Raw genomic sequence first — 24,330 nt, forward strand, 5'->3', positions numbered from 1 at the left:
TTAAAACGCCTAAAAGTTCTTGACTAAATATTGGAAATTTGGTGTGGGTGGAGTGTCACATTGATCACGAAACGCAGTTATAAACAGTATTGGTTACAATAGAGGATGATTCACCTTCCGGAATATCCTAGATCTATGTTTACTATCGACTAACTTACACGGAACGTTGTTCCTTGTTTCACATTCTTCTAATTTCCGTATTGTGCTCCTGTCTTCCTGCAATAATAAAGAATAAGTTATATCAGAGACTATAGATTTCTATATATATGTCTCTGGTTATACCAAGACAAATTCTTGAAACACAGGGGTACGATAGTGAACCACATTTAAAAATGGGGACTCCTGCTTTGCTCATGGTTCTAGTGAAACGTGGTTGGGAATTTGAGTCAAGACCTAGCTGGGTTATGAGCTAGATCTACGCTTATAAATCTTACTGCTCATCTTTGTTTATCATGTACAATGTATTTTAGCCTTCTTCGCATATTAACTTTTTTTTTGAAATCAGACCCAATTGCGCGTGTCACTTTTGCCGTCCCTCCCGATATCACCTGTACTACTCGGTTATAAAGATGTTGATTTTCGTAACCGATATAAAAGGGGTCAAATGACATATTTTACACGCGCATTACTGGACAAATTTAATTATCTTTTTATAATGTTGGATACTTTTTGGAGTCGTCCTAGGACAGTTTCGATACAGTTAGAGTGGTGTGTTTCAGTAACTATAGACGAGCCAGCAAAACGTTGCTTTATGGGCCAATACAATATATGAAATATAAAATACAATTGCAATATAATATAATTTCTTTATTTACGAATTTCGGCCCACATGGACAACAAAGCAAGCTAAAGGAAAGAGCTAGGGAAAGAAATACAAAATGATTTCATCAGAAAGTTCTATATGCTAGCTGTGCTAGTATCTTAATTTACACGTCTGTCGTTAAAATATCCCTACAGAGCAAATGTTTGCTGTTTCAATTGGGTCCAGTTTTAATAAGCGTTTGCTTGGTGTGTATAGTAGTTATGTAACCTGTACACGTGTATATACGTGCTTATTTCACCTTATGTTTATTTTTTTCCTCTTAAGCTTTTATTTACTTTCTTTTATCATGCTCCATACACTATAAGTATGTATTTGAGATCGTACTATATAGCGCTGGAAGTTCTGTCAATTTGACACTTTTTCTATATATATTGCCAGGTGCTCGGAGTCATTCAACAGTTCTACACGAGACATGTGCTTGTCTCTTATAAATCTATAGTTTTATATATCGTATCAGCTAACTGTGATATCATTTTCTTGTGTATGGCTCTTCAGCGTTAATTTAATTCATGTTTCTGTTCATATACAGTCTATACTCAGCATCAATTAGATAAGAGTTATGCCCCCTAGTCCATGTACCTGCACAACAGATGTCGCTGATTTTATAGGTGAGTAATTTCATAAACACACTACCGCCATTGTCTGGGATTTAAACGTTTACAGGTAAACACCCTAACCCAGATACCGAGCCCGTCATAACTTATCGCACGGTCTAATGGTTTATAACTTATCACTGAGCGCATGTCCTATATGTGTTTATACTGATCGTGAGGCGAGTAACATTCAAGCTCAGTATTGCGCCAATACCAGTAAAGTCTTTCGTTGGCCTGTTGTTTAGAAATTTATAGATATCGATCTGTTAAATCGCAGGCATTATCGATCTTTATCTGGGAAAATATAGAGATGTCGAAAGTATGGTCATCTTGGACGACCTGATTAAATTAAAAAAAAAAAAGAATGGGGATTTCCGATTTCCGTTGTGGGGATATAAGCGGTGACAATATCTTTGTGATTAATTAAAGCCGCTACGTACCATGGGATTCATATTTTTGTAAACTTTTGAATTAAGCGTCTGATTGTTAAACAACGATTTGTTCTCTTCCTACTCATATGTTGAATATTGATAACGAAAAAAAAACCCCAAAAAAACAAAAAAAATTACATAGTTATTTAGATCTCTCCTAGATCCTACAGATTTTCACTTGGTAAAGGATATGATTTATTGTTAACTTTTGTGTCATCTCAGTGGTAATAATTATAATTTGCATATTATTATAAAGCCATTAATTGATAGCAATTAATTGATTCATGGTGTATGGTGAAGGTCACAGAGTGAAAGGTTGCAGGGATCATTGATAGACATTGCATACATAAAACATAGTGTACATATAAGTTAAGGTCAAGGGGCAATGGAAAACACTAGATTTAAGTACTACAATATCATATTGATATATTAGGTACAACTCAACAACCCTGTTCATATAATAATTGGTCAAACATACAATGTAGGTCAAGGTCATGAATTTGATATTCAATAATTGTGACAAGTGTGTAGTTTGAATTGACTTATCTCCATCCAACTCAAAGTCAGGAAGTAAATACATATAGAGATGTTCTCATAAATACCTAGATAAATTTGTCGGTGCCCTATAGCTAGCAGAATCATTCCATGTGGGATAAATTTGTCGGTGCCCTATAGTTAGCAGAATCATTCCATGTGAGATAAATTAGTTCCCTTGAGTCAATCAAACTCAAACTTCATGCAGTGCTTCCTTACCAAAAGTGCTTGCTTGGGATTGTTTTTCAGGTTTGAAGGTCAAAGGTCACGGTCACTGTTGCTATAAATAGAAAATTTGTTTCCATGTGATAACTTGAGTTTTTTAAGCCAATCAGGCTCAAACTTCATACAGTGCTTCCTTACCAAAAGTGCTTGCTCAGATTGCTTTTTAGGTTCAAAGGTCAAAGGTCATTGTTACTATAAATAGAAAATAGGTTAAATTTGCTTCCAATAACTTGAGATCCCTTGGGCCAATCAAACGCAAACTTGATGCATTGCTGTCTTACTGGATGTGCTTGCTTGGGATTGCTTTCAGGTTCATTGTTCAAGTTATTATTATTTCTGTCTGACAAATGCAACATGATATAAAGAGGAATGCATTGTATCATTTGCGAGTTCATTCATTGCATGGGAATCGATCTGGAAATCATACAAATTACACTTGGAATAGATTCAATGAATATTGAAGCTGTTTTTTTTAAATTCATCTCCTAGCTTGCTGCGCAGGCGACACATAGATAATCCTTAAACCTTATCAGCACTAAAGCAGCGACTTCATTCCTTCAGGGATCTTGATCAAACTTCTCACACTTATAAAAAGGACCTTTATTATCTGGGAAGAGTGCACTTCAGTTCATTAAGTCAAGGTCACCATAACTATTTAATAAAAAAGTCCTTGTCAGCACTCTAGTGCAGGATGCTTACAATCTGGAAAGGTCCTTGAATTTCACAATGTTGCCCTGAAGAAAAGTCCTTGAATATGCTTTTCAGTGTCTCATTTGTATATGTGTAATTACATGCATGCAGACATGAATATGGGTAACGCCCTTCCAATTGAAACTGGAAGATTGATTCTTTGTTTTAATTCAAATTAAAAGTGACAGTTCAGAAACTTCAATAACCAATCATATTTTACGTCTCAAACTGGTCAGGAGTAAACCAGCCAATCAGCAATAGTACTCATGAAAAATGTTAAGCATTTAATAATTTTTAAATATAAAATGTTCATCCTTTATTCTAACAAAAGGTTATGATGCATATTAAATGTCAATGTTTTGGATTTATGTTTTATCAAAAAATTTAATAAAAACAAAATTTAAATCAAAAACAAAAGTCTGAGGAAGACCATTGTTTAATCATGTGACTTTCGATGTTTCACACCAAAATGAGTCGACCATTTCTATATTGACAGTGATTTACACGATGCAGCAATGTTTTGGATAGCTGTCCTTCTGATTGTTGTTCCTGTTTCGGGACAAACATATGGTGAGATGATGATTACTATATAAGGATCATATATAAATAGAAATTTGTGAATTGCGGACAATTCTAATTAAACGAGCATTTTCTGGATGGTATTCAGCATTTTGTGAAATTCTAACATATTATAGACTGTCAGAATGGAAAAGGGTCTTGTGCCTTCCTGTACAGAACTTGTACTTTATATGACCCTAAGACTTTATTGTTTGGACATGTGGGTAAAAAAAAGGAAGAAATTATATTTAATGATTCTGTATACGTAGTACTCGTTCTTGCTATAATTGCCTTAGAAGTCCTATATATATTAGGTCCATTACTAGTGATTTTCGTGATCTGTTTTGTACTGGAAAGACTTGAGATGAAAACAACTACTTTTACTAGGCTCTTGCTAATGCATTTTCAGATTGCCCACAAGACTGGTTTGACCACAATGACCGCTGTTATCATTTCGCCTTCAATCCTCGCAAAACATATGTTGAGGCAAAAGAACTATGTGAGGTAATGTTTATATGAAATGTAATATCAAGACTACAGGATTGTGTAAGGTGAATACTTATTAAGACAAAACTTGCATCAAGGCTAAGGGTACTGTGTGAGGTAATGTTTAAAGAAAACTTGCACTTTGTATAGCTTACCCTTATTAACTTAAAATTGTTGTGTATACAAATGTACATGTATTTTGTCACAATTCAGGAATATGGGGCTGCATTGCTGAGTGTGGAGACCGTGGCTGAGGATGTCTTCATCAAGAACTGGCTTAGTCAGAGAGATCAGGCTAGGTAAGTATTGTCGCACCATGCAGGCAAGTGTAATCAGACCATGCAGGTTTGGTAATATATGTATAGAATATGAGGTTGAGTAATATACAGCAAGTTTCCGGTTTAAATTTCCAGAGACTAGATCTAAAAGGCATGCATGGTCAAGGAAAACAAGAAACTTGCTATGTCCCTACCACAGGCCTTAACCATTCTTGGGTCTTGGGGTATCTGACCCAAAGGGTCAGGATAACCTAGCTATAGCCATTGTGTTTCGTCTGTCAACATGTGCTGTCTGCTGTGCGTCAAACTTCATCCGTAAAGTTTTCACATTTTAAACTTCTTTTTAAGTTTCACCAGTGGGATTCAGCTCAAACTTGCCTGAAATGATCATTATATGGTCCTGATGAAGTGTTGTTATTTTTCGGGTTGGTTGGAAATCAAAGATGGCCAACATGCCAACAGTACCACTAAACTTGCTACTGATTGTGTATTTTAGAATAATACAAGGATCTTTATTCTGATGACGGTTAAGGCCCATGGGCCTCTTGTATCATACCAACCCTGGCTGTGGCAATGTTTTACCAATGGAATGAAAGTGTTGTCTGACATGGGAGGTGTGTTCATTACAAGCTCTACCTACCTCTCGTGATTACCTGATTGGTAATTAACAGAAAATTTGATAACAAGCTGTATACCTTACATCTCCAAGGAACCTGTGGTTTACAGATTAATGTAATGCAGCTATGGTACATCTCCAGTAGAGCTGTGGTTTACAAATTAATGTAATGCAACTATGACATTTTTACATCTCCTGGAGACTGATTTTATAGATTAATGTAATGCAACTATGATATTACATCTCCTGGAGACTTGTGATTTATAAATTAATGTAATGTTGCTGTGATCTTAACATCTTCTATTGGAACCTGTGATTTACAAATTAATGTGATGTAGCTATGACCTAACCGTGGGTTTGTCTCCATGGAACCTGTGGTTTACAAATTAAATGTGATGTAGCTATGACCTAACCGTGGGTTTGTCTCCATGGAACCTGTGGTTTACAAATTTGTGGTTTACAAATTAATGAGATGTAACTATGACCTAACCGTGGGTTTGTCTCCATGGAACCTGTGGTTTACAAATTAATGAGATGTACCTATGACCTTACATCCCCTAGGAATCTGTGGTTTACAAGTGGTGTATATGTAGGAGATGGGGTGTTTGTCTGGCAGAGTACTGGAGCCCTGATTGATCATCTGAACTTCTGGAGTAGTCTGAATGACATGCTGAAAACAGGCTCCAACATTGTCTACGGATTCTCAGGTAAGTATATGTATGTGTCTGTATACTTAACTCTCATACATATTACAGATGCTGTCATGAATAATGTCTGTAAGGGTCCCTTCTACATCGTGTTATGTATCTGTAAACTCAATAATCAAGGGGATCAGGGTCATGCTATTCGGCCAGTAGCATACTGGGATGAATGGCTATCAAAGTCATTCAAATGAATGATATTTACCCACTTCTAAGGTCACCTAGGGCTCAAATGTCTTAAAATCTTTAAAGGACCTTTTTTTTTAAAAATCTTTAGCCTTAGCCACAGTATGTTTACTGTAGGAGACAGGGCTTTCATATATGACAAGTTTGTTCCTTGTGAAAGACCTTTCCATTGGTACTAGATTAATGATTTGCAGACCTGCTGACCTTGACTGACCTTTGACCTAGTTTAAAAAAAGCTAATTCCAATTTCAACCCACTCAGTGAGTTATGTTGTCTTTTGACAACTTTTATTGTTTTTCTTTCATGATCATGTTGTATATTTTGAATATGATCAATGTAATTTTCAATATGAATGAAAAGAGAAAACGTATTCAATAATACACAATTTGTTTTCATGAATATGAAAATGACATTGTATGCAGTCTATATAAGCTGTATTATAACTTGTCATTTCAGGAAGCAGACAAAGCTATGGGTGGATGAGAACAGATGGCAGCAATTACCTGAGCTATATTTGTGAGATTTCAAGCAAAGAAGTGTACCATATCATACAGGAGGACAGAGACTTCTGTACGTATATCAATGTCATGTTACTATTTATAGATTGAATTTATGTTTAAATCTTGACAATATTAAATGGAAAGCCTTTTAAAACACTACATATTAGACCAATTATATAAATCTTATAGAACACCCAATCAAGCTTTAGAATGAAAATTATTATGTACATGCACACCAAAATCTGAAATGTTTATGCTTTTTATGAGGTATATTATTCCATTCTATTGCCATTTTTTCATAACCATTCATCTTACATTGAGAAATTCTATTTTTACAATTAAATGTCCAGTTGCTTCAGTTTTGATCCCGTCTTAGTTTAGATCCTAGTTTTAAACAGTATTTCTAACCATATTTAAAACATCATAATTTTCATTTGGATTGAAAAACATACTTAGAGCATTATAGACCATTAACAGGTACATGGGGATATTGCAGCATATAAAGAATCTTATAAGTGAAGTTTCATTGCATGTATGTAATTTTATGAAACCATGTCTTAGAAATTCTTATTAATCAATTTTCATACAGGTATAGTTAGTCTTAGGTGGTAATATACAGGTGGTAATATACAGATTTCACTCAATATGATGTTCACAGATATTGAATGATTAGATATATGCTAAATAGATACTGTTTGTAGCCTATGGAACATCTTATGTGAACCCAAGCCTGGTACCAAGGGGTCCAAAGATGTACATCGACCCCATAGACACAGAGATACTTGGGAAGACTAGACTTGTGTTCCTGGAGTGTGGGAGCCAAGGGGCTTCCCCAGCCAACCTATGTATGGACCAGGAATTCCTCACAAGACATAATTACTGCCAACACTGACACCCGGTACACACTGACCAATGGCCGTCTGTCAATCCAGGACCCCACAGAGGGAAAAGATGCTGGACGATATCAATGTGAAGCTGAAAATAGATTTGGAAAAATAATCTCTGCTCCGGTCTTCCTGTCATGGGCATGTATGTATTGTTTGTATGATGATAGGTGTACATGTGTATCTGATTCAATGAACTGATTTTGTGTTCACCTAACATAATCACTCCAAATTTCATAATAATGTACTTTATCATGCATCTTTTTAACTTCAATATGTAAATTTAAAACCTATGTTAGGTTACTTCTACATTTCTACTGTGTTCATGTATAAAGTCACTTTCCTATTTGAAACATTGAAATCATATTTTTTATATTTTAATAAGCATATTTTAACTCCTCTTTCGATAAAAAATGAAAGGTCAATCTCATTGTATTTTGATTACAGTCTTAGGAAGCTTCACCAATGTCGACAGAGCCCCGACTCGCCCTGATGAGTTTAGTGGTGCCATATTGGAATGTCCAACAATACAGAGTCGCTCTAAAGTGGGTAAGTGTCAACATTTTCTCGTTATTATTGCTTCTCTATGTAGGGAAAAGATTACAAACATCATGCAGTAGTCAAGTATGTGTTTACTTATAATGATTTCATCATAATTCGCAGAATAATAATTTAGCTCAAAATTCACAGCAAAAAAAAAAGAGTACTAAAATAAGATTACAGCTAATATAAAGAAGCTTACAGCATATTCATAGTAAATATATTTGACAAAGTAATGAAATTATTCCTTTGTTGAAATTTTAAAATAAAACTGATATTTTTGTTCTATCAGGTATTACGTATCAGTGGAAGAGAGGTTTTGAATTCATTATCACAGACCTGAACCCGTACATATTCATATCCCAGGATGGGAAATTGTATTTCTCTGAGGTTACTCGCAGTGATAATGGTGACTGTTATTGTATCGCTACCCTCAGTAGTCCCAGTGGCTCACGAAACTACGTAGGTTCGGCACAGGTTCCTAGTCGCATCAGCAGGGAGATCAGTCTCGATGTCATACCTCAACGTGAGTCTGGTGATGAAATAGCATATATAAGTGTAGTACATATGACCTTTGGGTGTCTATACATATTAATCTTCTTCAAGTATTCATCGCAAAATATTTTTCTGTTTAATTTAAATTTGTAAATTAATCGTCTTTTGATGAGCATTTTAAATGTTACTGTTCAGAGTTCATTGTTTTATGAAGCAATTAGATAATTAAATCTCTGTAAGCTAAGTGTATACTGTATATATCTACAACAGATGAATATTTCTATAAATTCACATTATCAATAAAAGTGATGTTGTTGCCATGGTGATCTCTGCTGGATTCTCTTGTTGCCAAATGTATATCCTGTCGTAAATGAGGAATTAATACCACCTTTAGTGAAGACAGGGCTTGGTATCCAATATCATTAAAGCATTAAAGAAAGACTATAAGATGTTATATTGGTGTCACCATCAGAACACTTCCTGTAACCACCTTAAAAGTTATCAGACTTTCAGAAAGTATATAGCTCAACCATGGTGTTACACTGTGTATGACTTTGATCAGTTCATAAAATTCTGGAATTTTTCAGTTTTCAGGCATAAAAGGAAATTTTGAAAAAATTGTCATACCCTGATCTCGGCAGCTGCTCATGTTTAAACTTGGTCAAATGGTGTAATTTATTGATTCCTATTATTTATTTAAAGACATCATATGTGTTGAAAACCCTTACTATGTTAATGTATCAGATCTCAGGCTTCTACTTAGTCAGAGTTGAGATAATGTCTCATTAAGATGAAAATTAGTATAAGAAGTGTTTTGAAAGATAGCAAATACAATGATGCTATTTTCCAAAACAGTAGATGACATTTGGTTGCCATGGTTACAAATAAGTGTTGAGGAGGTGGGGTATTTGTTAGCAATGGCTTATATTTCTAGTTCCAACTGGGACGTGAATTTGAATGTGAAATTAAACAACCAATCGTTATTTAATTCATTCCCTACACCACAGCTAGCAGTGAGTCAGCAGTACAGCTACAGGACAGTTTTATTCAGGTGTTCCCAAGGATACCAAGAGCAGGACAGACACTCTCTCTGGAGTGTTTCGCGTACGGCTCGTAAGTACATTATATACCAGGTAAACAGGACAGACACTCTCTCTGGAGTGTTTCGCGTACGGCTCGTAAGTACATTATATACCAGGTAAACAGGACAGACACTCTCTCTGGAGTGTTTCTCGTACGGCTCGTAAGTACATTATATACCAGGTAAACAGGACAGACACTCTCTCTGGAGTGTTTCGCGTACGGCTCCTAAGTACAATATATACCAGGTTAACAGGACAGACACACTCTCTGGAGTGTTTCGCGTACGGCTCGTAAGTACATTATATACCAGGTAAACAGGACAGACACTCTCTCTGGAGTGTTTCGCGTACGGCTCGTAAGTACATTATATACCAGGTAAACAGGACAGACACTCTCTCTGGATTGTTTCGCGTACGGCTCGTAAGTACATTATATACCAGGTAAACAGGACAGACACTCTCTCTGGAGTGTTTCGCGTACGGCTCGTAAGTACATTATATACCAGGTAAACAGGACAGACACTCTCTCTGGAGTGTTTCGCGTACGGCTCGTAAGTACAATATATACCAGGTAAACAGGACAGACAATCTCTCTGGAGTGTTTCCCGTACGGCTCGTAAGTACATTATATAACAGGTAAACAGGACAGACACTCTCTCTGGATTGTTTCGCGTACGGCTCGTAAGTACATTATATACCAGGTAAACAGGACAGACACTCTCTCTGGATTGTTTCGCGTACGGCTCGTAAGTACATTATATACCAGGTAAACAGAACAGACACTCTCTCTGGAGTGTTTCGCATACGGCTCCTAAGTACATGATATACCAAGTAAACAGGACAGACACTCTCTCTGGAGTGTTTCGCGTACGGCTCGTAAGTACATTATAGACCAGGTAAAGATAACCGACAGACACTTTCTCTAGAGTGTTTCGTGTACGGCTCGTAAGTACATTATAGACCAGGTAAAGATAACAGACAGACACTCTCTCTGGAGTGTTTCGTGTACGGCTCGTAAGTACATTATATACCAGGTAAACAGGACAGACACTCTCTCTGGAGTGTTTCTCGTACGGCTCGTAAGTACATTATATACCAGGTAAACAGGACAGACACTCTCTCTGGATTGTTTCGCGTACGGCTCGTAAGTACATTATATACCAGGTAAACAGAACAGACACTCTCTCTGGAGTGTTTCGCATACGGCTCCTAAGTACATGATATACCAAGTAAACAGGACAGACACTCTCTCTGGAGTGTTTCGCGTACGGCTCGTAAGTACATTATAGACCAGGTAAAGATAACAGACAGACACTCTCTCTGGAGTGTTTCGCGTACGGCTCGTAAGTACATTATATACCAGGTAAACAGGACAGACACTCTCTCTGGAGTGTTTCGCGTACGGCTCGTAAGTACATTATATACCAGGTAAACAGGACAGACACTCTCTCTGGAGTGTTTCGCGTACGGCTCGTAAGTACATTATATACCAGGTAAAGATAACAGACAGACACTCTCTCTGGAGTGTTTCGCGTACGGCTCGTAAGTACATTATATACCAGGTAAACAGGACAGACACTCTCTCTGGAGTGTTTCGCGTACGGCTCGTAAGTACATTATATACCAGGTAAACAGGACAGACACTCTCTCTGGAGTGTTTCGCGTACGGCTCCTAAGTACAATATATACCAGGTTAACAGGACAGACACACTCTCTGGAGTGTTTCGCGTACGGCTCGTAAGTACATTATATACCAGGTAAACAGGACAGACACTCTCTCTGGATTGTTTCGCGTACGGCTCGTAAGTACATTATATACCAGGTAAACAGGACAGACACTCTCTCTAGAGTGTTTCGCGTACGGCTCGTAAGTACATTATATACCAGGTAAACAGAACAGACACTCTCTCTGGAGTGTTTCGCATACGGCTCGTAAGTACATTATATACCAGGTAAACAGGACAGACACTCTCTCTGGATTGTTTCGTGTACGGCTCGTAAGTACATTATATACCAGGTAAACAGGACAGACAGACACACTCTCTGGAGTGTTTCGTGTACGGCTGATAAATACGTGATATACCAGGTAAAGATAACAGGACAGACACTCGCTCTGGAGTGGTTTGTCTATGGCTCATAAGTATGTTATAAGTAGCAGGATAGACACTCGCTGCACAATGAATAGGTACATAGAAGATAGTTATATGTTTAAGATTAAGGTGAAGCCATTGGGCCTCTTGTCTGTTTTAGTGGGACCCTTGAGTACACCTGGACTACACCTGGAAGACAAGATGACCGCTTTTCTCTATCGGACAGTAATCGTGTCCTCACCATCGCTGACTCCAGACTGACAGACTCTGGAACCTACAGTTGTACTGTAAGGAGCAGGAAAACGGACACATTCGGCACAAGGACGTTTACACTCTCTATAGAAGGTAAATAACAATAACCAGACAAGGCTTCATGGGAGTCATGTAATGAATGGGTCATCATTGATTCTCACCGATTCATATCACACAATCAGATTATTCACATACCATATTTTTCCATCATTAAGCATATACCTGGGGATCAACTCTCTGCTGTTCAGTAAAATGTTCACAGATGCTGTCCCTTTATTTTCTGTTAAATTAATGTTATGTAATGTTATAACAGCTTTTGTATGCATATCTTAGTCGCTGGGAGTGATCATTCAGTAAGGATTTCGATCTTTTATTGTCTTAATGTGAAGAATTGTGCTCAGTGTCAATAACACATCTCTCTGACAAATTATGTGCATTTGGTTTTTGAATATTTATTTAGGAGTTATGACTTGTTTAATATAAAATGAATATTTCAGTGAAAACCAGTTCACCAATTTATATGGTATCTTGTTGGTAACGAAATTCACATTTTCTTTTGTAGCTAAACCGTTCTTTACTCTCCCTCTAAAAAGTCAGCATGTGGATATTGGTAAACAGCTGACATGGCGCTGTGAGACTCGGTCAAGTCCTCCAGCTGTTTACACATGGTACAAGAATGGTCAGCCTCTTCTTAACACTTCTGATTTCATCGTCATTCGCAACACCCTAGTTATACCAACTCTGGAAAAGAAGCACAGTGGCATGTATCAGTGTGGGGCTAACAACATCCACGGTACCACCATGAGCTCTGCACAACTTCGGGTCCTTGGTAAGTTTAGAGTCAACATCATGTCAGTTTAAGGATTACACAAAAAACCTGCAATATCATACACCTTTCATGTTCAAAGGAGTTTCAGTTGACCCTGGACATTTAGCACTTTTAGAAGCCAAATTACTAATCTGAAGTGTCAAAGCATATGATCTAGTACCAGTAGGCATATCCTTGTGAGGAGTTCAAAGTAATACTCTCAGAAATCTACTGAAACAACTATCCATTAACAATTACACATTTTATTTGTCCATTTGCCCAGCTTATTTGTCTGCAGTTAAACGGCGTTGGATTAGATTAAGGGTTAAGGGTCAACTTATTTCCTCTCCACTATGCCCCCCCCCCCCCCCCCCCCCCCCCCCCAAGATGATTTATTTTGGTTTATTTGGGGTCATGCCTTCAGATTATGTGTGCTGAATTCTGGCTTTGTAATAACATTTAACAGATCAGTGTTAAAATTGAAGTGTGTTATTTTCTTATTTGACAGAAAATGTGGCCCTTTGAATCAAAATAGCTCGTGATGACTCTTACACGTGATGTGACATAAAATGTCTGAAAGTCATTAACACCTAAATGATGTGTAATACTTCTCTGTAACTTTGTAGAGTTCCCTCCAACCTTCAACAAGTCGCCCCTTCCCTCCACGATGATGGCATCCAAGTCTGGAAATGTGACAATTCCCTGTAAACCAGAAGCAGCACCCTACCCGAAATTTGTGTGGTTATATCGGGGCAATGAAATGAGTCTATCTGAAGGAGATACAACCTCGAGGATTCGCATGCTGGCCAACGGGAATTTGTATCTCACCCAACTGGTTGATACAGATGAAGGAGTGTACACTTGTAAGGTGGAGAATGCATTAGGTTCTGCCATGAGTACCGCCTACCTAGAAATACTTAGTATGTATACAAGGTTTCAGACACATTTGTCTGTCTGAATGATTACTAAAAACTTGTTTGGTTCTGAATTAAAGGTGTGTTCCATTCCTTTTCATTAGGATCAGTTACCAGGTAATCGAAATAGAGTTTTTTTGATTGATCAAAAATAACAGTGACATTCACTAAAAGTGACATTTTCCATTGGACAAGATTTATATAGCTGTCATAGACTGTTTTCTGATTTGTCAAAACTGTACATTGACTGTTGTTGATTGATTTGGTTTGGTTTTGGTAACAAGGGTATTTGTAGGGGCTCTGTAGGAAATGTTTGTAGGGGCTCTCTGGGAAATATTTGTAGGGGCTCTGTAGGAAATATTTGTAGGGGCTCTGTAGGAAATATTTGTAGGGGCTCTCTGGGAAATATTTGCAGGGGCTCTGTAGGAAATATTTGCGGGGGCTCTGTAGGAAATATTTGCGGGGGCTCTGTAGGAAATATTTGCGGGGGCTCTGTAGGAAATATTTGCGGGGGCTCTGTAGGAAATATTTGTGGGGGCTCTACAGGGGTAGTTTGTTTGGCTCTAAAGAGGAAGTTTTTGGAGATTCTACAGGGGTAGTTTGTAGGGCTCTGCGGAGAAAGTTCAAGGTGGTTGTACAGGGATAGTTTGTGGGGGCTCAACAGGGGTAGTTTATTGGGTTCTACAGAGGAAGTTTGTGGAGACTCGACAGGTTTAGCTTGTTGGGCTCTGCAGAGGAGATTTGTGGTGGCTGTACATGGATAGTTTGTGGAAACTCTACAGGCCTAGGGTAGTTTGTGTTGTCTATACAGGGATAGATTGTGGAGACTCTACAGGGGTAGTTTGTGGGGATTCTGTAAAGATTCTTTGATATTAGTAATTCCTAGTGATGGGACATCGGTTGAAAATCTGTTTCGATTATCGGATCGCATCAGATAGGACAACCGATGTAGTCAACCGATTAATAATCGGTTAAATCACAAGTGTTTTGTTTCAGTTATTAATCATCATTTTGTTATGTAATGTGTATCAATAATTATCTTTTGTAAGTGTAATTATTCCTATTTCTTAGTTGATGGTGCACATGAATGTATGATTGAATGATTAAGAAAGTTACAACTGTACTTTTGGTCAACAGCTATGACTTAAAAAATAGATATTAATGATCCAAGAAGAATGAAGTCCAGTAAAAGTATCTGGATTTCGCAGATTTGTTTATAAAACATGAAATTGTCCATGATTATATACTTTTGTTAATAAAGTGACATTTTCATTTTCTACATGGTCTTTGTAACTTTTGTTCGTTGAATTCTAGATGCAAAAGTAGTAGAATACAATATGAGCAGGTACACATATAAAATCAAGAATTACAAAAGAGCAATGATGCGATGCCATAGAGCTTATATCCCATTGAATATTCATTGATGGATATTGCCATTATTTGCATTGGATATTTACATTGTAATTGTACCAGACTACCAGTGTTGTTGTTTTTTTTTTGTTTTTTTTTATTAATCATGCATGAAAATGCAATTATTAGCGCTTTTAATTTGTCTACCAATGGCCAAATAGTTGGGACTTCCAAAACTGACGAAGAAAGTTTCAGAAACCTATTTATGAGAAAAAATATTATAACTAGCAAAGTTTTATTCAACAGATTAAGTAACAACTAATTAACAAATCCACTTTCTTTGATTTAACAAAAATATTGGAAACATAACTTAACAGTTCAGTGAATAAATGTTAATTTCAAATATTGTGGTAAACCATAAATTTATCTATCAATATTACAGTATGCAATTACAAAATATAAATAAAAATGTGCTTCTTTGTAGAATGAAGATTGTGTATTGCCTATTGCGAGATTATATAAGTATGCAGGGATTGAGCAATGTGGCTGGACTGTTTCCCTTATACCTAGCAGAAACATACCTCATTACTCAGCTAATATATATAAAATATGCTAAAACTTATCATTAAGAAACCAAATGATTCCTCCAGGGCTACTTATTATCGAAAATAATAAACAGATGGAGTCATTTTATAAGTCTTTCACTATCTAATACTATCAAATACCGAAATGTAGCAACTTGTATTTTTGTAACATTTCTTACAAAGGCGGCAAACAGCGACCGTCATGTCAAGGTTTTTTCTAGAAGGACCCCATTCTTTTTTTTATTTTGCGGAATGCATATATATTCCATACTTTTGACTTTGCCTTTCCAACCCCGGGTGGTCGAACTATAAGCTCTGTATCAGTATCCGTTGTAGTGGCAATTGCAACGGAGTCGTCGACGACGAGGCAGCCGTCCGCCATCTTTATTCTAAGGTTATAACATTAGAGTGACTTCCCTTGATTCGGGCGCATTCGATGATCGATTCTTGAAAAACGGAAATCGATGGTCGAAATCGAAGGTGCATTCGATTCGTCAACCGATTATAATCGATGATCGGCGCACCACTAGTAATTCCATTTGCAACTTTTACTCTCTATACTTGTTAACAGACATACCATGATGTTATGTTGACAGCCAGGACATCCATTAGTGTACCTCCAGTAAATAGAGAGGTGATCGTCAACAACACAGCATTTATACCCTGTCAGGCATCATTTGACCCGACCCTTGACCTCATCTATACCTGGCAACTCAACGGACATGATATTGATATCCAACGTGACAACACCTATCAGCTGGTAAGAATCATGTAATCTCCAGATCAAAGGCATGATAGAAAATTAATGATCTCCGAAGATCACAAAGATGCTTTTGTATAGTATTTGATTGTATATCTGGTAATTTGAAAAATAAAAAAAAATAAAAGAAAAGGATCTTACATTTGATTTCTTGTTAAATGAATAAACGAAAATGCTCAGAATGTACCGGTAATGTTTAAGCTTTAATGAGTCTCACTACAAGAATCACACCTCTGTTCCTGGTAGTCAGATTTTCAGGACTGTCACACCTCTGTTCCTGGTAGTCAGATTTTCAGGACTATCACACCTCTGTTCCTAGTAAAGTCAAATTTTCAGGACTATCACACCTCTGTTCCTGGTAAAGTCAAATGTTCAGGACTATCACACTTCTGTTCCTGGTAGTCATTTTCAGGACTATCACACTTCTGTTCCTGGTAGTCAAATTTTCAGGACTATCACACCTCTGTTCCTGGTAGTCAAATTTTCAGGACTATCACACCTCTGTTCCTGGTAGTCAAATGTTCAGGACTATCACACCTCTGTTCCTGGTAGTCAAATGTTCAGGACTATCACACCTCTGTTCCTGGTAGTCAGATTTTCAGGACTATCACACCTCTGTTCCTGGTAAAGTCGAGTTGTCAAGGACTATCTAACCTCTGTTTGTAGTAAAGTTGAGTCCGCTGAACTGTCATATTTTATGTGGTTATGGTAATGTTTTCACTATTTTTTCCTTCTGAATTCTGTATGTTTTTTGGTACTAAAAGTTTCTGGATTGACACAGGTTCATTTATTCCAACGATATTAGAGGTTCAACACGGCAAGAAATTTTTGAAAGGCTTGCAGTTGGCACAAAAAGTTTGGATAATAAATTAGCCGGCCAGTTGCTAAAGAAGTAAGGTCTACCATATTTCAACTTAACCAAAGTACCAGTGACTTTGGTCTGTGCAGAATTTGAGGGTCACCATTGGAGCACGTGCCCCCAGTGATATATGAAATTTTATTTCCCTCACAAGAGGGATATACTATGATTTATATCTCATTCATATGATGAGTTTCAACTAATCACAGACACTGTTACACACATTAAGATATAATAATAGGATCATGGCATGTTTGTTTTGTAGGGTAGTAATGGAAAAGGAGGTCTGTACATCCGTAGTGCCCAGTTTCGTCACCAGGGGGAGTACACATGCATAGCTAAGACTACTGTGGACCAAGATTTTGCCTCCAACAAATTAACAGTACTCGGTGAATAATTTTCTATTTTACTTTCTGAATCAGTACTTAATATTAAACCAAACTTAACCTCAATCTCCACCAGGGGGAGTACATGTGCATAGCTAAGACTACTGTGGACCAAGATTTTGTTGTCAGTGTAATGTGACTGATGTAGTAATATATCTGTCAATATAATGACATTTCAGTGGTATTGCACTTTAGATCGGCCTTATCTTGACATCTTTATTACTGAACTGTTATACAGATATATCTAAATAAACAAGACTGGTCTGATTATGAAAACTTGCATGTCAATCATGATTAAAATCTCAACCTTGCTACTCTGATGAAATCCCAAAAGTATTGCTGTGGTATATGGTACATTGAATGCTATATATATTTGCTTTACTCAACACAGAAATAAATTTGTTATAATGAAAATCATTTAAGATGACAGAAACCATGTAAGTAATTTATATTTACCGTTATCTGTATCCAGGTCCACCAGGAGAACCAGCAGGAGTGTACAATGATATAGCGAGTCCCCCGCCCAACCCTCGCACGGTCAGGATCAAATGGTCCGATGGGAAGACCAATGGCGGCCCCATCACCTTCTACATGATTGAGTCCCAGACTAATTACTCATCTAAGTGGCACCTACAGACCATGAGTAAGTGTTGACAGTAACTCATATGAGTGGCATCTACAGACATTGAGTAAGTGTTTTGAGTAATTCATAAGAGTGGCATATACAGACATTGAGTAAGTGTTTAGAATTACTCATATGAGTGGCATCTACACACATTGAGTAAGTGTTTAGAGTAACTCATATGAGTGGCACATACAGACATTGAGTAAGTGTTTAGAGTAACTCATATGAGTGGCACCTACAGACAATGAGTAAGTGTTGAGAGTAACTCATATGAGTGCCACCTAAAAACAATGAGTAATTATTGAGAGTAACTCATATGAGTGCCACCTATATACAATGAGTAAATGTTGAGAGTAACTCATATGAATGGCATCTACAGACATTGAGTAAGTTTTTAGAGTAACTCGTATGAGTGGCATCTAGACATTGAGTAAGTGTTGAGAGTAACTCATATGAGTGGCATCTACAGACATTGAGTAAGTGTTTAGAGTAGCTCATATGAGTGGCACCTACAGACATTGAGTAAGTGTTGAGAGTAACTCATAAGAGTGGCATCTACAGACATCGAGTAAGTGTTGAGAGTAACTCATATGAGTGGCAACTACAGACATTGAGTGAGTGATTAGAGTAACTCATAAGATTGGCATCTACAGACCTTGAGTAAGTGTTGAGAGTAACTCATATGAGTGGCACCTATAGACAACGAGTAAGTGTTGAGAGTAACTCATATGAGTGGCATCTGCAGACATTGAGTAAGTGTTGAGAGTAACTCATAAGAGTGGCATCTACAGACATTGAGTAAGTGTGGAGAGTAACTCATATGAGTGGCACCTACAGACATTGAGTAAGTGTTGAGAGTAACTCATAAGAGTGGCATCTACAGACATTGAGTAAGTGTTGAGAGTAACTCATATGAGTGGCATCTACAAACAATGAGTAAGTGTTTAAAGTAACTCATATGAGTGGTACCTATAGACAATGAGTAAGTCTTAAAAGTAACTCATATGAGTGGCGCCTACAGACAATGAGTAAGTGTTCAGAGTAACTCATATGAGTGCCACCTATATACAATGAGTAAATGTTGAGAGTAACTCATATGAATGGCATCTACAGACATTGAGTAAGTTTTTAGAGTAACTCATATGAGTGGCACCTACAATGAGTAAGTGTTGAGAGTAACTCATATGAGTGGCACCTATAGACAACGAGTAAGTGTTGAGAGTAACTCATATGAGTGACATCTACAGACATTGAGTAAGTGTGGAGAGTAACTCATATGAGTGGCACCTACATACATTGAGTAAGTGTTTAGAGTAACTCATAAGAGTGGCATCTACAGACATTGAGTAAGTGTTTAGAGTAACTCATATGAGTGGCACCTATAGACAACAAGTAAGTGTTGAGAGTAACTCATATGAGTGGCATCTACAGACAATGAGTAAGTGTTGAGAGTAACTCATATGAGTGGCACCTATAGACAACAAGTAAGTGTTTAGAGTAGCTCATATGAGTGGCATCTACAGACATTGAGTAAGTGTGGAGAGTAACTCATATGAGTGGCATCTGCAGACATTGAGTAAGTGTGGAGAGTAACTCATATGAGAGGCACCTACAGACATTGAGTTAGTGTGGAGAGTAACTCATATGAGTGGCACCTACAGACATTGAGTAAGTGTTGAGAGTAACTCATACGAGTGGCATCTACAGACATTGAGTAAGTGTTGAGAGTAACTCATATGAGTGGCACCTATAGACAACGAGTAAGTGTTGAGAGTAACTCATATGAGTGGCATCTGCAGACATTGAGTAAGTGTGGAGAGTAACTCATATGAGTGGCACCTATAGACAAGTAAGTGTTGAGAGTAACTCATATGAGTGGCATCTGCAGACATTGAGTAAGTGTGGAGAGTAACTCATATGAGTGGCACTTACAGACATTGAGTAAGTGTTGAGAGTAACTCATAAGAGTGGCATCTACAGACATTGAGTAAGTGTGGAGATCAGAGTAACTCATATGAGTGGCACCTATAAACAATGAGTAGGTATTGAGAATACCGTAACTTGTCCCGTTGACACCTACTGGGAGTAAGTTTTGACAGTAACTTATCCAAGTTTTTACAGACAAAGAGTAAGAGTAAACCAATAAACATGTTACCTCCAGATGATGTAAAGTCTGAAATATATACCAACTTCTCTACTTAGAATAAAAATTATGTATGTGAGAATTACAATATGGTAGTCTTATTGTAGCATTTGGAATATTCTTAAAGAGTTCAGGTATAAATACAATGAAATACAAATATGCCTCCAAATTTTGTTTTGCTAATATCATTATGAAAAACTGTATAACCAAATGTATTTGATGCAGTTGTTAGTATACTGTCAAACATGAGTGAGATGTTACTGTATTACTTTTGCCAGATGTGTCCCAGCCCAGTGCCGTAGTAGTTGGAAACTCCAACAAGCGATCTGCTCTGGTGTATAACCTCAAACCAGGTGTGGCCTACAGGTTTAGGGTCCTTGCTGTCAACCAGTATGGCTTTGGTACTCCTAGTCTGCCTACAGGTAAGATATCATCAGTTTCCATATAGATGAGATATTGGTCTCCATACAGGTGAGATATCTCCAATCTACGTACTGCGGAGATATATCCATTGTACAGTGAGATATCATCGGTGTCCATACAGTATCACAGATAAGATATCACTCATCTTGATAAAGGTGAGATATCAGCTGCTTACATACGATAAGTCTCCATACGGGTGAGGTATCACCTGTCTACAGACAATCAGTCTCCATACAGGTGAGATATCACCTGTCTACATACAATCAGTCTCCATACAGGTGAGATATCACCTGTCTACATACAATCAGTCTCCATACAGGTGAGATATCACATGTCTACATACAATCAGTCTCCATACAGGTGAGATATCACCTGTCTACATACAACCAGTCTCCATACAGGCGAGATATCACCTGTCTACATACAATCAGTCTCCATAGGGTGAGATATTTGTCAGGTCAAATATCCTCTTCCATGTTTTTAGCTCACCTTAGTTGCCAGGTACTGACCGTAGGCCGGTGGTTTTTCTCCGGGTACTCCGGCTTTCCTCCACCTCTAAAACCTGGCACGTCCTTAAATGACCCTGGATGTTAAAAGGACGTTAAACAAAAACAAACCAAAAGCAAACAAGCTCACCTGGACCGAAGGTCCAGGTGAGCTTATGTCATGGCGCGGCGTCCGTCCGTCGTTCGTCCGTCAACATTTGCTTCAAATCGCTACTAGTCAAAAAGCTCTTATTGGATTTTTACTAAATTTGGTCAGAAACAACCTTGGCGGAAGGGGATCAGATTTTGTATAAATGGTGACTGACCTCAGAGGGGCCAAATGGGCGGGGCCCAATAGGGGAAATAGAGGTAATTCTTTAAATTGCTACTAGTCATAAAGTTATGAATGGATTTGAACCCAATTTGGTCAGAAACATCCTTGGGGGAAGGGGAACAGATTTTGAATAAATGGTGACTCTGACCCCCGAGGGGCCAAATGGGCGGGGCCCAATAGGGGAAATAGAGGTAATTCTTTAAATTGCTACTAGTCATAAAGTTATGAATGGATTTGAACCCAGTTTGGTCAGAAACATCCTTGGGGGAAGGGAAACAGATTTTGAATAAATGGTGACTCTGACCCCGAGGGGCCAAATGGGCGGGGCCCAATAGGAGAAATAGAGGTTATTCTTTAAATTGCTACTAGTCATAAAGTTATTAATGGATTTGAACCCAATTTGGTCAGAAACATCCTTGGGGAAGGAGAACAGATTTTGCATAAATGGTGACTCTGACCCCCAAAGGGCCAAAGGGGCGGGGCCCAATAGGGGAAATAATTGTAATTCATCTAAATCTCTACTAGTCATAAAGTGATGAATGCATGTTCTAAAAAAGAGTCTGGACTTCATTATTTCTTTAAAGTAGTTGGGCTCCCCACACTATAACCATATATAGTATTGTTGAGATTTACAAATAAAACGAATTGAACATTATTTTGACAATTGGTCTAATCCAACCAGGTGAGCGATACAGGCCCCATGGGCCTCTTGTTTATTGGTAGCACTTATGATGGTCTCATGATACATCACTTTTTCTTCAGATTATAAGACAGTACCTGGAGCTCCCCCTGAGGTACCCCCAGAGAAGGTTGGAGGTGGTGGGGGTAAAGTGGGAGAGCTTAGAATTACCTGGAAGGTAGGTATCTAACGCAGTAACCATAGTTACTTAGTATCAAGTTTGAAGTGCGATTTTATCATTTGTGGAATCAGTATTCAAATGCATTCCCCTCAGACTAAAGAACAGTGAACATAACATTAACACAAAGCAGCATACTTGGTTCCTGAATAACCTCAGCCAGATCCAACAGTGTACATATTTGGTTGCAACACACAGTTATTAAAGACTTATATATATTCAGCAGACTATAGTAATAATTGGTGATTGTCAGTTTTTCATGTCAGTTTTTCATGTAAATAACATTGTGATATTTGTATGGTAGCCCCTGTCTCCTGAGGACCAGTACGGCTGGGGGATAGGATACCTGGTGGAGTGGAAACTACGACAAATAGATATTGGTACCTCACGCTCTGTATGGGCTCAGGTAAAGCTTTCAGTGGTAACGCTCTGTATGGGCTCAGGTAAAGCCTTCAGTGGTAACGCTCTGTATGGGCTCAGGTAAAGCCTTTAGTGGTAATGCTCTGTGTGGGCTCAGGTAAAGCTTTCAGTGGTAACGCTCTGTATGGGCTCAGGTAAAGCCTTCAGTGGTAATGCTCTGTATGGGCTCAGGTAAAGCCTTCAGTGGTAATGCTCTGTATGGGCTCAGGTAAAGCCTTCTGTGGTAATGCTCCGTATGGGCTAAGGTAGAGTCTTCAGTGATGACGCTCTGTATGGTCTCAGGTAAAGCCTTCAGTGGTAACGCTTTGTATGGGCTCAGGTAAAGCCTTCAGTGGTAATGCTCTGTATGGGCTCAGGTAAAGCTTTCAGTGGTAACGCTCTGTATGGGCTCAGGTAAAGCCTTTAGTGGTAATGCTCTGTGTGGGCTCAGGTAAAGCCTTCTGTGGTAATGCTCTGTATGGGTTCAGGTAAAGCCTTCAGTGGTAATGCTCTGTATGGGTTCAGGTAAAGCCTTCTGTGGTAACACTTTGTATGGGCTCAGGTAAAGCCTTCTGTGGTAATGCTCTGTATGGACTCGGGTAAAGCCTTCTGTGGTAATGCTCTGTATGGGCTCAGGTAAAGCTTTCAGTGGTAACGCTCTGTATGGGCTCAGGTAAAGTCTTCAGTGGTAATGCTCTGTATGGGCTCAGGTAAAGTCTTCAGTGGTAATGCTCTGTATGGGCTCAGGTAAAGCCTTCAGTGGTAATGCTCTGTATGGGGTCTGGTAAAGCCTTCTGTAGTAACGCTCTGTATGGGCTCAGGTAAAGCCTTCTGTAGTAGTAGTATCTGAATAACAGAGTAAAATCTAGCTTACAAAATATATATCAATTGATTTTGTGCAAAACCTGCATCAGATTGAAGTGTTACATGCAGATCTATACAACTTTCAGTATTTGTACAGGGCCTGATGTTACATGTTATTTGACATGTAAAAATTGTGTTCTGAATCACAGGCACATGTTTATGGCAACAAAAGTGAATACTCGACCTCAGTTGGAGCAGATTTAAACTACGTAGAGTATGAAGTACGTGTGACACCATTCAACATGTTTGGGGATGGAAAAGCCTCACTCACCTCATTTGTCTACTCGGCTGAGGGATGTAAGTCACAGAATGCTTAAATTTGCACGTCTATTCATATAACACATATTGCAGCCTTGCAACAATTACACATATTGAAACCTTGCATCAATTACATACATTACAGCCTCAATTGCATCATCCTTTGGATGGTTATAATTTTTTCAGGAAACTCTTAAAAAATAAACATACAATAAATAGCAAAATTTACTTAAATGTTTTGTTAAAATAGACAAAAGAATATCTTCAAATAATCTTTGACATGTATTAATATTGAGGAATTCCCCAGTAACTTTGAA

General features: G+C 38.0%; 1 protein-coding gene across 1 annotated transcript in view; it reads left to right on the plus strand.

Annotated features, from left to right (window-relative positions):
* The first annotated feature begins 1,382 nt into the window (after positions 1–1,382).
* Positions 1,383–24,330, plus strand: part of LOC117331129 (contactin-like) — a 31,717-nt gene continuing 8,769 nt past the window's right edge. The window contains exons 1-19 of the mRNA XM_033889724.1: positions 1,383–1,431; positions 4,264–4,358; positions 4,554–4,639; positions 5,796–5,941; positions 6,578–6,705; positions 7,392–7,650; positions 7,953–8,054; positions 8,338–8,571; positions 9,548–9,653; positions 11,873–12,057; positions 12,527–12,793; positions 13,399–13,692; positions 16,217–16,380; positions 17,505–17,628; positions 18,098–18,268; positions 20,672–20,815; positions 22,398–22,492; positions 22,797–22,898; positions 23,905–24,052. Coding sequence (XP_033745615.1) covers positions 1,383–1,431; positions 4,264–4,358; positions 4,554–4,639; positions 5,796–5,941; positions 6,578–6,705; positions 7,392–7,650; positions 7,953–8,054; positions 8,338–8,571; positions 9,548–9,653; positions 11,873–12,057; positions 12,527–12,793; positions 13,399–13,692; positions 16,217–16,380; positions 17,505–17,628; positions 18,098–18,268; positions 20,672–20,815; positions 22,398–22,492; positions 22,797–22,898; positions 23,905–24,052 — 2,899 coding nt within the window. The remainder of the gene's footprint in view (positions 1,432–4,263; positions 4,359–4,553; positions 4,640–5,795; positions 5,942–6,577; positions 6,706–7,391; positions 7,651–7,952; positions 8,055–8,337; positions 8,572–9,547; positions 9,654–11,872; positions 12,058–12,526; positions 12,794–13,398; positions 13,693–16,216; positions 16,381–17,504; positions 17,629–18,097; positions 18,269–20,671; positions 20,816–22,397; positions 22,493–22,796; positions 22,899–23,904; positions 24,053–24,330) is intronic.

This window comes from Pecten maximus, chromosome 7, assembly GCF_902652985.1.
Source record: "Pecten maximus chromosome 7, xPecMax1.1, whole genome shotgun sequence".
Taxonomy (NCBI): domain Eukaryota; kingdom Metazoa; phylum Mollusca; class Bivalvia; order Pectinida; family Pectinidae; genus Pecten; species Pecten maximus.